The 12,546-nt window shown below is 40.7% G+C and overlaps 2 protein-coding genes across 5 annotated transcripts in view; one reads left to right on the forward strand and one right to left on the reverse strand.

Annotated features, from left to right (window-relative positions):
- Window positions 1–6,441, forward strand: part of abca2 (ATP-binding cassette, sub-family A (ABC1), member 2) — a 115,768-nt gene extending 109,327 nt beyond the window's left edge. For all 4 annotated transcript variants that reach the window (XM_083784568.1, XM_083784567.1, XM_083784566.1 and 1 more), the window contains 5 exons: window positions 230–322; window positions 2,103–2,205; window positions 2,601–2,738; window positions 3,157–3,366; window positions 3,813–6,441. In XM_083784568.1, coding sequence (XP_083640694.1) covers window positions 230–322; window positions 2,103–2,205; window positions 2,601–2,738; window positions 3,157–3,366; window positions 3,813–3,848 — 580 coding nt within the window. In that variant the 3' untranslated portion in view covers window positions 3,849–6,441. The remainder of the gene's footprint in view (window positions 1–229; window positions 323–2,102; window positions 2,206–2,600; window positions 2,739–3,156; window positions 3,367–3,812) is intronic.
- Window positions 6,442–6,894: 453 nt separating this feature from the next.
- Window positions 6,895–9,965, reverse strand: paxx (PAXX non-homologous end joining factor). Its single transcript, XM_083784098.1, has 6 exons — window positions 9,960–9,965; window positions 9,774–9,823; window positions 9,335–9,522; window positions 8,930–8,965; window positions 7,913–8,008; window positions 6,895–7,824 (listed from the first exon to the last, which is right to left on the reverse strand). The coding sequence occupies exons 3-6, from the start codon at window positions 9,459–9,461 to the stop codon at window positions 7,772–7,774; spliced, it is 312 nt and encodes a 103-aa protein (XP_083640224.1). The 5' UTR covers window positions 9,462–9,522; window positions 9,774–9,823; window positions 9,960–9,965; the 3' UTR covers window positions 6,895–7,771.
- Between the last annotated feature and the right edge of the window lie 2,581 nt (window positions 9,966–12,546).

Below are 12,546 nucleotides of genomic sequence, written 5' to 3' on the forward strand. Positions count from 1 at the left end.
CCAATGTATCTAACACACTCATTTGATTAGCTGCATCTGTGTAGGTATAACGTCAGCTTTTGTGCAGAATGCCATGTTTTTAACCTGTTCTAGTTTTTAACGTGAATTGGAAAACAAAATGCTAGGGTTTCATCCCCCTTTAATCCAAGATGAAAGGAAGGTCACATTTGGCAGTGTAATCTATCTCTATAATGTTGAAGTCCGTTCTCTTCTCGTCTTCTCTCTTCAGCATGGAGGAATGTGAGGCTTTGTGCACCAGACTGGGAATCATGGTCAACGGTAGATTCAAGTGCCTGGGCAGCATCCAACACCTTAAGAACAGGTTTAAGCCCATGCACTACTTTGTATTCTATTTGTGTTTTGATGTGTTTCCTACAGAGATCAATATAGTCTTTGAGAGCTAAATGCTCTCTGAGGACACATTATCTCTAGCAGTACAGAAGGTAGGATAACAAGATGGGGTCTAATGATGGCATGGCTCCCACCTGGCCAGTCTATGACATGTGACTCCATATTTGGACTAATCTGAATGCCATAGACTTCTGTTATAAAATGTATGTTAAATATTTCAAAGAATATAAAACTATTGTGAAACAATACAGTATATATGGGGCGGTACCTCCTTGGCCTACTGCCAGTGCGCTAAATAAAGTTTGCACTTCACACTCATTGGTCTAGCTGCAGTTTGCATGATTAGACCCGGACAATCAGACAGACACATAGACACACTCCTCTAGACCAGATGTTCCCAACCACTGGTACGCGGACCTGTGCCGGTACACGGCACATTTGCCACCGGTACATGAGAAGGGACTGTCCATGAATCTAACTTAACTTGGTAACTTGGTAGCAAAAAGTGGTAGCAAAAAAGCTGACTTGGTAGCATAAAGATACCAAGGAGTCGTCAGTGATGTCACTGGTGTGGTTTATAAACAGCTTAGAGTCCTTGCTACTTCCATGTTGCATAACATGAACAGTGACATCACTGTCGTCGAATACTTAGTATTTTTACCATTCACGTGTGTTGAGCGAGCAGCAGGGTAACAACAGCTGTAGCCTATTATGTTACGCTCGTGCTAATGAAACACTAAACGGTATTATTATTTAATTCATCCTTCATGTCGACATTCAAGATGACTGTCAGTGCATGTCAGAAGATAACTCAGGTAAAGTAATGCGTCACTCTGCAATTTAAAAGTTTTCCACCTGTCATTTCCACAAGTCATTTCTGAAAAAGACATAGGCCTAACCTAGTCATTTAGGTCAATGATCTTAACATTATGTAACTTGTGATATAATAATATAGCAGTGGGTAGCCTACTTGAGTCATTGATTGCAGTCAACTGTCTTCCGTGTTTTGGTAAGATGATGCAAGACAAACTATCAGCCGTTACGTGGTAATAGAAAGGTTGGGTACCCCTGTTCTAGACGGCTCGTAAGTAAGTCACACCGTACAATCCAACAAGCAAATGTGCTGTCTTCTTCTGTGTACTATACATGGAACTAGAGTGGTGAAAGACTCACACAGCACTCACAAATGGATGACTACTTAGAGACTACAAAAACAAACTTTTTTTCTTTAGTGCACGAGCGATACGAGGACACACACACACACACACACACACACTCTCACTCACTCACTCACTCACACACACACACACACACACACACACTCACTCACTCACTCACTCACACACACACAAGGTACGTTAATAGTTAATAGTTTTTTAGACCACCGCACCCGCAACCAACCTTGTACTAAGGACAAAGAAAGGCGCTACCCTGCACTATATACTATACATAGAATAACCCATTCTGACCTGAGATCAGATTCATACGAGGTTTCCGCCGGACACACACTGGTCTGATGAACCCATTCTGACCTGAGATCAGATTCTAAAAATGTCAGTCGCTCTTCGATTTTTCAAAAATAGCAGACCTACAAGCTCGTATCGCGCCACTCGGTGGCGCGATACGAGCTTGTAGATCTGCTATTTTTAAATAGCTAAAGCATAACATGATGCTGACACCAAAATGGGTGCCCGTTCAGAATGGGATAACCATGCATATGCACAGTTTATAATGTATGTACTCCGGCTCAGGTTTGGGGACGGCTACATGATCACAGTGAGAACCAAGAAAAGCTCCAGCGTCAAGGAAGTGGTTCGATTCTTCAACAGGAACTTCCCAGAGGCTGTACTGAAGGTAGACAATCACAGATGGTTCTTTAGCTCGCTCCTCTGCAAAGGACATTTGAATATTCACCTCTGTGATATAAAGTATTATGTTTTTATGTTTTTACCATAGTTTTTATTTTAGTTCAGTTCAGTATAGCTTTTTTATTATAGATGCCCTATAGAACCCCTTATCCATAATCATTGAGTTTTATTTATGTTAATTAATCAAATGATACCAGTCTTGTGAACCACAAGTAAGGTGACTAGCATATCAGTATATTTCTCATGAGAGATTTATGTCAGTGTGTCGTCGTCCCCCTCCCCCAATGTGCAAAGAATCAAATCACATGGATATTTAATTTTGTACAAAAAAAGAAAGAAAAATCTATTCCTATGTGTCCACTTTTGTTCTTCCTCGTGAAGGAGCGCCACCATACCAAGGTGCAGTATCAGCTGAAGTCAGAGCGCCTGTCCCTGGCACAAGTCTTCAGTAAGATGGAGCAGGTGGTAGAGGTACTGGGCATCGAAGACTACTCCGTCAGCCAGACTACTCTCGACAACGTGAGTCATCGTTTAGAAGACGCTGCATTTAGTTATGTCCTCAGTTCCTGCCAGGCAATCAAAGATCCAACTGCAGCCTCTTTTAAAGACAAATGTTTTGCCTTTTTTCTTGAAATAATATTGCAACAGCAAAAGTGGGGACCTGTACATAATAGTTTATATGCTTGTTATTAATATGGCCATTCTGACTTTCCATAGGGTGCATTCATTCAGATGTCTTTGTTTAGTGTCCTTCCTGCATGAACGGCAAGCAAATAGATTTTCTTAACACCTCCTCCCTGATTCTGTGACATTCTGTACAGTAGCTCAATGGAACAGAAATGTATCAAACCTGAGGAAGATTACCTGCTAGAAGTAGCATGACAATACATTGTTCTAATATAATTACTTGTCTTATTGTATTACTCTTCATTCCCAGGTGTTTGTGAACTTTGCAAAAAAGCAGAGCGACAACCTGGAACAGCAGGAGAGTTCTCCCCCCAGTGGCGGCCAGTCGCCACTGCAGCGTATCCTTAGCTTTCTCAAGCCTCGGCCTGCAAACACAGAGCTCAATGCCCTGGTTAGTGAAGAACCAGAGGAACTGGAGAGTGACGATGATGAAGGGCTAATCAGCTTTGAGGAGGAAAGGGTGAGAGGCTACTTTGTATCACTAATATGAAGTAATACAACTGAAAAACAATACAAAAAGACATTAATGTTTTATTTGACAGATGGTAGATATGAAATGCGTACAGTATGCAAGGGTACATTTTGAAGGGTACTGTTTGAATGTCCATTAGACTAGTCAAGGGGCTCAAAATGGATATGAATATGATGATTTTCATGACAACAGACATTTTGTTGTTATTATTGTTTTCATAGCAGATACCTCATTAAGAAATCTTGATCTGGCCCTAACAGAGTGTGTGGTTGTGGGTCTGTATGGCTATCTGTGTGCCTGCTTCTTTGTGTGTCTGCTTCTGTGTGTGTGTGTGTGTGTGTGTGTGTGTGTGTGTGTGTGTGTGTGTGTGTGTGTGTGTGTGTGTGTGTGTGTGTGTGTGTGTGTGTGTGCGCGCATTTGCGTGTGCATGACAGGTGCAGCTCTCCTTCAACACCGACACGCTCTGCTGAGAAAAGGAGGCTCAAGTACCAGGCAGACATTAGCGGGGTCTGACTGGAACAGGAGGACCAGCTGTAACCAGAAAAAAGACAAACATTTGAGAGACCCTCTGAGATGAGGAAGAGAGTAATGTACCTACCTGTTCATTGTAAACCGTGATGAGGACCAAAGCTTTCTGTCCCGTGGAATGTAAGGACCAGTACTGCTACAGTATTTCAGCCTCAAATTCTTTGCCATGGGAGGGACTGAGGGTTTTTTTCAGACTCCAGTATGAGGGCGGGATGCAGAGTGACAAAGATGATGGATGGCCTGTGAGTCTGACCCCCGTACTGTGTCACCGAGCCTGCCGTGGTCCGAGGCTGCGGTGACAAGAGACGAGCCACTGTAGGAAAGGCACACCACGATAGAGACAAGCCACTGTAGGAAAGGCACACCACGATAGCCAAGATGCTTGCATTTAGAATGAAGATCTAGTCTCGGAATGTTCCCTTATTTATTTCCTTAAGAATGTAAATCGGTTGATGGCTGAATGATCTGATTTGACTCTCCGATGATGTCAGCAAAACCACGTATCATTCCTGATTTGACCTCCTTTGGGTTAAAACATTTATCCCAGCGTTTGATGCCGTGGGCTAATTCTTTCCAATTGTTCAAACGCGTTCCCTGCCAAAGTGGTCTTGTGTTAAATAGATATGGCCCGTGTACCAAAACTTTGACCTGCCTTGAGAGCATGCTGTGATGAATCGAGTCAAATCAAATGTCATCATGTCATAATACAGTCTATTTTTATGTGGGATGGCGAAAGAATGATTTTATTTTGGATATCAACACTCAGCTGCGGACTGTGATTTCGCAATAATAGAAGGTTTATAACTACATGCACTTTGGGAAGTGCCACGTTTTGACACAGAGCATTGTTGATGGAATTTTCCTATGGAATCACTTGACTGTCAAAGACGAAGAGGGATGTTTGCACCTGGGTTTGTCTTATTTTGGAGAGTGACTTTGGAATGTTTATGGTCCAGAACGGTGCCTCCCCTTGTACCAAGCCTACTACTTATTTTGCCACTCTTTGGCTCTTTCTACTGAATGCTGTCCTCTTTTGTGCTTTTTACATATTGTCATTATCTGGAATGGATTCTGCCAAGATTATCTCCTTCTTGCCGGACACAGTGTAACAATAGTATATTTAACAGTGAACAGTTATCACCGTTATAACTGATGTCATAAAAACTGAAGTTCTCAATTATTATCCAGTGCTCTCTTTACAGGATGCTCAACTAATAACTGCACTACCGTCACTGTGATACTTAAGAGAACTCTCAGATTATATGTATAAATATATATTGTTTCAACTTGGGAAGTACACAAGTTAAGGCTATTTATACTTGGTTGTATGACAGTGTCACTTGCCAAAAAATAAGATTTTCTGCAAGCAGCACTCGTACAGTCAAGTATGAATTAGGTTTTATGATTTTCATGAGATTTTGTGGAGGGATCAAATGGAATGTTAGGGGTACATTTGTGAAATATCCACATTAAGGCAAACATCAATGTACTTTCTTGGCTCTGTATGTTGGCATGTGATTCACAACTGGTCTCTCCCATGAGGTGTATGTTTTGTGATAATTCACTTACAGTATAACATGTCTTATTCCTCTTCAAAATGACTATGTTTAACTATGTCACCGATCATTTGGGTCAAACTTCTGTGGCTCTGTTTGGGCTTTTTTCTTTCATTTCCTACTTGAAGGGGTTTTCATTATCATGAAAATTGACTGTTGTAATTTATTTCTTTTTGGGGTGTTTTTTAATGTAAAAAGTGAGTTATGTCGCTGACGTCTCGGGGCAACATTGCTGTTATTTTTTAAGTCTGATATAAAATCCAAGAGTGGTGTAAAAAAAATTGAATCAGACAGCTATGACCATAACGCTCTAATTTATGACTAATTTATACTCCATAGTATGTGGTTGCTTGTCGAAAATAACTGCTTTTCAAGCCAACAGTGGGTCACGGTGCGGCACATTATTAGGTTAAAAATGTGTTCTTGTCGGCAAGCGACACTGTCGTGCGATAGAGTGTAAATTAGGCTTTAGAGTTCTGTGAACCTTACCCTCAATGGAAAAGCTGTTTTTTTATGGCATTTCATTTAGGGCAGGTTTTAATTTCGATTTTGTTAATCATCTATCTATGATAGGCCTACACAAATGGCAAAGCCTTTAACTTCCTCCCTGTAAGATGTAAAATAAAAAGGTTCAGGGATTCTGCCATTTCGGTCTAATAACAGAATTGATCATATCAGTAAATGTATTATGGAATTAAATGACTTAAGAGGTAGCTTATGACACCAGCAACTATTGGAGTTAGGTGCAATCGTTAGACAATTCGTAATAATATCCTCAAGCTATTGGGGTGTTTAATTTTGCTCTGAAGCAAAGGCTTTGGAATGTGTCCTGTGTATGTGTGTGCATAAGAACATGGATATATCTATATATTTATATTTTATGAATGTCTGTAAACATTTTTCTGCTGTAAAGCATCTGTTTGAATTAATTCTCATTTTGACTTAACGTTTGAGCCTGTGTCTGATTAAACAGTTGTTTCTGAACTCCATTCTGCATTCAGTGGGTGTACTTTTAAAAATCTTATTTTCAGAGAAACAACAAATATACTGTATATATACCCTGATAAGGGCATAATTTATGCTGAACTGAATGCCACCAGAGCCTACCTCCTGTCCTTCCCCGGCCTACACCGTCTTTAAATACTTTTGAGTGAGTGGATGGGTGACACCATGACAGGCTCACTGTGATGAACACATGCCTTTGACTGCTTTCAGTTATTGGAATGGAGGCTGAGTTATTGGAATGAATTGTAGCACTATCAGACTAACAACATTAAAGATAGAAAATTATACTTAAAGGAGTAAAGGTCTTTTCTAGACTTATTTATCATAAAAAAGGCCAAAAACAAATATTTTAAAAGAAAGAAACCTGCCTACCGCAACAGCCATGTTTTAATGAGCATTAGGAATAAAACTAACAATTACATTAATTTGACCTCAAATTCATGTTTATTATCAAAATATTCATTATAAAATTGCATTATCCAGCATACATTATCCTTCAAATCAAATAACATTAAACCTAGATTATGTTTTTACAACCATGGACAAAACAAAGGAATATACAGACATTATCCCATGCTTTCAAATCATAAGCCATTCATTGTTAACAGTCAGGGACAGGATCAGGCAATGAGCCACTCATCTCAATCATTAAAAAACTGGTATCATGATGTTAAATAACTAGGCTATCAAGCCAAATGAGAAAAAGAGGTTGCACATCAGCAATGGTTTTCAGTGCAGTGCTAAACCCAAATTCAGTAAACATCAAAAATAGGAATTTAAAAAAAATCCAAAAAGGTAGCACATCCAAAATTGTAATAAATGGCAGACAAAGTACTCACATTTCCATTTCTTTATTGGCACACAGCAAAAAGGAACGCTTGTGGGGCTATGAGCATTCATGCTCTGATGAAAGGCTCATAGCCGAAATGCGTAAGCATTCCTTTTTGGTGTGTGCCAATAAAGAAATGGAAATGTGAGTACTTTGTCTGCCATTTATTAAATATTTGGATGTGCTACCATTTTGGATTTTTTTTATTCCTATTTTTTTGATGTAGGCTATCAAGCCATCTGCTTAAATGTGAGATGTTTTTAGAAGAGATGCATTTATAGGCTAATACATTTTATATCAAAATACAATTAATAAAAGAGATGTATCAATTCTTATAACCGAGTAATCTCATAATGGGGATTGCAGAAGAGGCTTTAAAATATAGGTTGCAATGGTACAATTGTTGTTACAGATTAAAAGCTCATTTGTGAGCTATATAATTATATGGATGATGTAAACAATCCCTTGTTTTGCTCTAAAAATCAATCATCTGCATCATCAAAGTCCACTCCCATAGTAGCACGTTTTCTGAAAGATAACAAAGACGAAGGTTATCTCTTGTCCAGATGTTACAAAATGTAAAAAAGTGTTTATTTACTGAAAGCAAAGTTATTACTTCTTAGTTCCAGGGTTGATGAGGCTATATCCCCAGGAAGGCGCTTCTTAGAAGTCCCATGTGACCCAGTCTTTTGTTGTGTCCTTGGCTCAAACTCTGTAAGACACTCACCGTTAGCCAGACTGCAATCTTTCAGTGGACAACACCCTTAAGCATTACACTTGTTTACAATAGGGTCCACCATTTTCAATTCATCAAAACATTAAGAGACGTACGAATATACACAACTATATAGTCAAAACAGGAAATCAACATAGAGGAGGTAAAAGGGAAAAGAAACATATACAGTGAGGGGGAAAAGGGGTGGGTGGGGGATTCAGATTCAAAATTTACGGGGGCCAGTTTCGAATTGCAGCCATCCATAGGTGCCCTTTGAGAGCAGTTTTGAAGGAGTCAAGGGATTTGCATGTCTTAATGACTGTTGGTAGGGCATTCCACATTTTGGTGGCATAGGAGCGGAATGAATTTAGACCCTTATTTGTGCCGAATCTGGGTTTCACATGGTTTGTGGAACCCCTTTTGGTGTTTTAAGGAAGTATTTAGACAGGTACATGGGTATCTTGGTGGTGTAGCGAATCTTGTGGACCAGACCCATTGCAAGATGCTGTACTCTGTCGTCAACCCTAAGCCATTCCAGCCTGTCAAAGTGGGCAGGGGTGAGGTGGGTTCGGGGAGTGAGGCCAAGTAGTAGCCTGACCAGTTTGTTTTGGGAAGTCTGGACTCTCTGGAGCCTTGTTTTAAGGGCCTTAGAGGTGCTGTGGTACCAGGAGGCATGCATAGTCGAAGAAACCTTGTACGAGGGCCCCTGTTAGGGTCTTCAAGGTGTTTTTGTTGACCAGTGAGGAGATCCTGTATAGGAATCTTGTTCTTTGGTTGACTTTTTTGATTACGTTGGTGGCCATTTTATTACCGGAAAGATTTGCCCCCAGGATGGAACCTAGGTAGGTCATTTCATCTTTTCGTGTGATAATATTGTCACCCACTCATGATACATCTACAGTAGAATTGAAGGCCTACCTGTTGATCGTCTTTTCATCGGATTGACTGTGGGTCCTAGTTATGGAAAAAGAGCATAGCTGATGATGTCACAAACAGGCCAACTAATCTCATAAATTCTGAAATTAACTGGCAATTTAAAATAAAAGTAAATTAGGGTTAGAATAGTAAACTTTAACAATAGTGGCTGAGAGATATCATAGCCAATGTTAAATCGGCCAGAATTAAGTTAATGCTTGTTAATTTACCATCCTTGGTATTAAGCAGTGTGGTTCTAATGTTTTAAGGACCCCCGGTTTGGTATGAATTAATCCATAGACCTCCATAACTCAGAGTGGAAGTGTTGGTTTAAGGGGTGATTCATATTCCTAGCTAGCTATATCAAGATGCACATTGCATGGGGCGGTTGAAGTACTAGAACACTACCTTTGTTGTCCAAGTGATTATTAATGTCACCAGCCATTCTGAACAGCAGCTCCTTCACTTCCTCCCTGGCCTCTGAAGCCTCCAGCCTGGGAAGACTTAGACTGAAGTCCCCTGAGCTGGATTTCATGTGGAGCTCTGCACCGGTGTCTTCCACTGAGACAGACAAGTTCTCATTACTGCATGCAGACCTGTGGAAAGAGCGAAGAGGGGATGTTCTACGTAATTCTTATTTATAAGCAGAAAGGTCACAGGTGCTTGTGTAGATTGGAATCGATTATACAATAGTCTATTAGATAGATAGATAGATAGATAGATAGATAGATAGATAGATAGATAGATAGATAGATAGATAGATAGATAGATAGATAGATAGATAGATAGGATAGCTATCACTGTTATAGGGATATTTAAAAAGGGGGTTCCAATTAATCCAACTAACCTGAGTTTTAGAAGGTAATCCTCTGTAGATTTCAAGGAAAGCTTCTTTCTCTGAAAACACAATTCAGATAGCTTGTATGTATTTATTATGTATAAATATGGGAGCCAAATATAATCATTGAAGGCCTAAAGAAAATGCAATTTACCATGGAGGTGCCCACAATGTTTGATTCTAGTAGCAACTTACACAAAGGCTCAATTAATGTGTCTTCCGTAAAATCGATGCCATACACAGCAGATGAGTCTGTAATGCTGCAACAACAAAAAGCATGAATGATCGTGATTCGTGACAATGAAAACACCACGACTTTTGTTTGTTTTTGTTTTGGCTTTGATTATTCATTTTCAAAATAGTAATACTGTTTGGCATGCACCCATCATCACCGCCGCTGGCTCACTCACCATAGTCGGAATGTTCCAGATTGTCTGCGTGTATAACATAAGAATTTAGACTGGCTCTTTTGGTCCACAACAACGTAGCATACGTTTTGTCCATGATCCATATTATTTCGTGCTGTTGTTGACATGGTAGCGATAGCTAACAAATAACAATAAACATCTGCACCCGCGGCACTGTCTAGTGAGCTAATCTAGTGAGCTAATTTAAGACGTCCGGTGGACGATCTCTTCAAAATAAGAGTACCCTCTAGAGTATTGAAAAAAAGTTTAATTTGCACATTAAAACTACAAATTAAGCATTTAAATGATGCTATAAGACACACATTATGTTTCTGTGTAAAAATAAGTAATTAAATAATAATATTATCTAAATGGATAAATGCTATTCACTGGAGTGCATGGACTTTATAAAGTGGACACTTGACAAAAGACGGCTCCGCGAGGCAACTATCTGGACATACCCACGTGTTCAGGGAGATGTCCTCTACCACACCCCACTCTCCGCTAAGCGGGAGAGGTGCAAAATTCACAGCAGCAGACCTTCTACTGGGGTCAATGCTCAAAAAAGTACCGTTTCCGGACCCAGAATGGACACTGGACAAAAGACGGCTCCGCGAGGCAACTATCTGGCCATACCCACGCGTTCGGGGAGATGTCCTCTACCACACCCCACTCCCCGCTAAGCGGGAGAGGTGTAAAATTCACAGCAGCAGACCTTCTACTGGGGTCAATGCTCAAAAAAGTACTGTTTCCGGACCCAGAATGGACACTGGACAAAAGACGGCTCCGCGAGGCAACTATCTGGCCATACCCACGCGTTCGGGGAGATGTCCTCTACCACACCCCACTCTCCGCTAAGCGGGAGAGGTAGAAGGTCTGCTGCTGTGAATTTTACACCTCTCCCACTTAGCGGAGAGTGGGGTGTGGTAGAGGACATCTCCCCGAACACGTGGGTATGTCCAGATAGTTGCCTCGCGGAGGCCTCTTTGTCCAGTGTCCATTCTGGGTCTGGAAACGGTACTTTTTTGAGCATTGACCCCAGTAGAAGGTCTGCTGCTGTGAATTTTACACCTCTCCCGCTTAGCGGAGAGTGGGGTGTGGTAGAGGACATCTCCCTGAACACATGGGTATGACTGCTGCTGTGAATTTTACACCTCTCCCGCTTAGCGGAGAGTGGCGTGTGGTAGAGGACATCTCCCTGAACGCGTGGGTATGTCCAGATGGTTGCCTCGCGGAGCCGTCTTTTGTCCAGTGTCCACTTTATAAAGTCCATGCACTCCAGTGAATAGCATTTATCCATTTAGATAACTTTTTTATGTTATTTAATTACTTATTTTTACACAGAAACATAATACGTGTCTTTACAATAACTGTAATGAAATAATAATACTAATAATGTAATGTAATAATTATTTAATTAACGAATTAAATAACCTTATTTTATTCTGAAGGCAACAGGATGTCTTAAATTAGCTAGCTCTCAGACAGGAAGTTCTAAATTAGCTCATAAGACGGAGCCGCGGAGAGTGGGGTGTGGTAGAGGACATCTCCCCGAACGCGTGGGTATGTCCAGATAGTTGCCTCGCGGAGCCGTCTTTTGTCCAGTGTCCATTCTGTGTCCGGAAACGGTACTTTTTTCAGCATTGACCCCAGTAGAAGGTCTGCTGCTGTGAATTTTACACCTCTCCCGCTTAGCGGAGAGTGGGGTGTGGTAGAGGACATCTCCCCGAACGCGTGGGTATGTCCAGATAGTTGCCTCGCGGAGCCGTCTTTTGTCCAGTGTCCATTCTGGGTCCGGAAACGGTACTTTTTTCAGCATTGACCACAGTAGAAGGTCTGCTGCTGTGAATTTTACACCTCTCCCGCTTCGCGGAGAGAGGGGTGTGGTAGAGGACATCTCCCCGAACGCGTGGGTATGTCCAGATAGTTGCCTCGCGGAGCCGTCTTTTGTCCAGTGTCCACTTTATAAAGTCCATGCACTCCAGTGAATAGCATTTATCCATTTAGATAACTTTTTTATGTTATTTAATTACTTATTTTTACACAGAAACATAATGTGTGTCTTTACAATAACTGTAATGTAATAATAATGTAATGTAATAATTATTTAATTAACGAATTAAATAACCTTATTTTATTCTGAAGGCAACCGGATGTCTTAAATTAGCTAGCTCTCAGACAGGAAGTACTAAATTAGCTCATAAGACGGAGCCGTCCTAGCTAGCCTACTCTATGGCTCTGGTGCCATCTAGCGGCTAGACCTGAATATGTATTAATGGCATTACAATTTGTTACCAAAAAGTTGGTCAGAAACAAACGCCTGTGGTCTCTCCGAAGCTAGTCCTAGAGATTATGTCTTGTGCATTATTCATGAT

The sequence above is a fragment of the Protomyctophum parallelum genome (assembly GCF_964188405.1).
Source record: "Protomyctophum parallelum genome assembly, chromosome: 15".
NCBI lineage: Eukaryota > Metazoa > Chordata > Actinopteri > Myctophiformes > Myctophidae > Protomyctophum > Protomyctophum parallelum.

Bases quoted from the DNA above. Each gene is read 5' to 3' on its own strand.
- paxx (XM_083784098.1), bottom strand. From the start codon at position 9,461: ATGAAATCCAGCTCAGGGGACTTCAGTCTAAGTCTTCCCAGGCTGGAG. The intron at 8,009-8,929 runs GTAGGCCTTCAA...AGTGTCTTACAG, and splicing joins GATGAAAAGACGATCAACAG to AGTTTGAGCCAAGGACACAA. The intron at 7,825-7,912 runs GTAATAACTTTG...GTTATCTTTCAG, and splicing joins ATCAACCCTGGAACTAAGAA to AAAACGTGCTACTATGGGAG.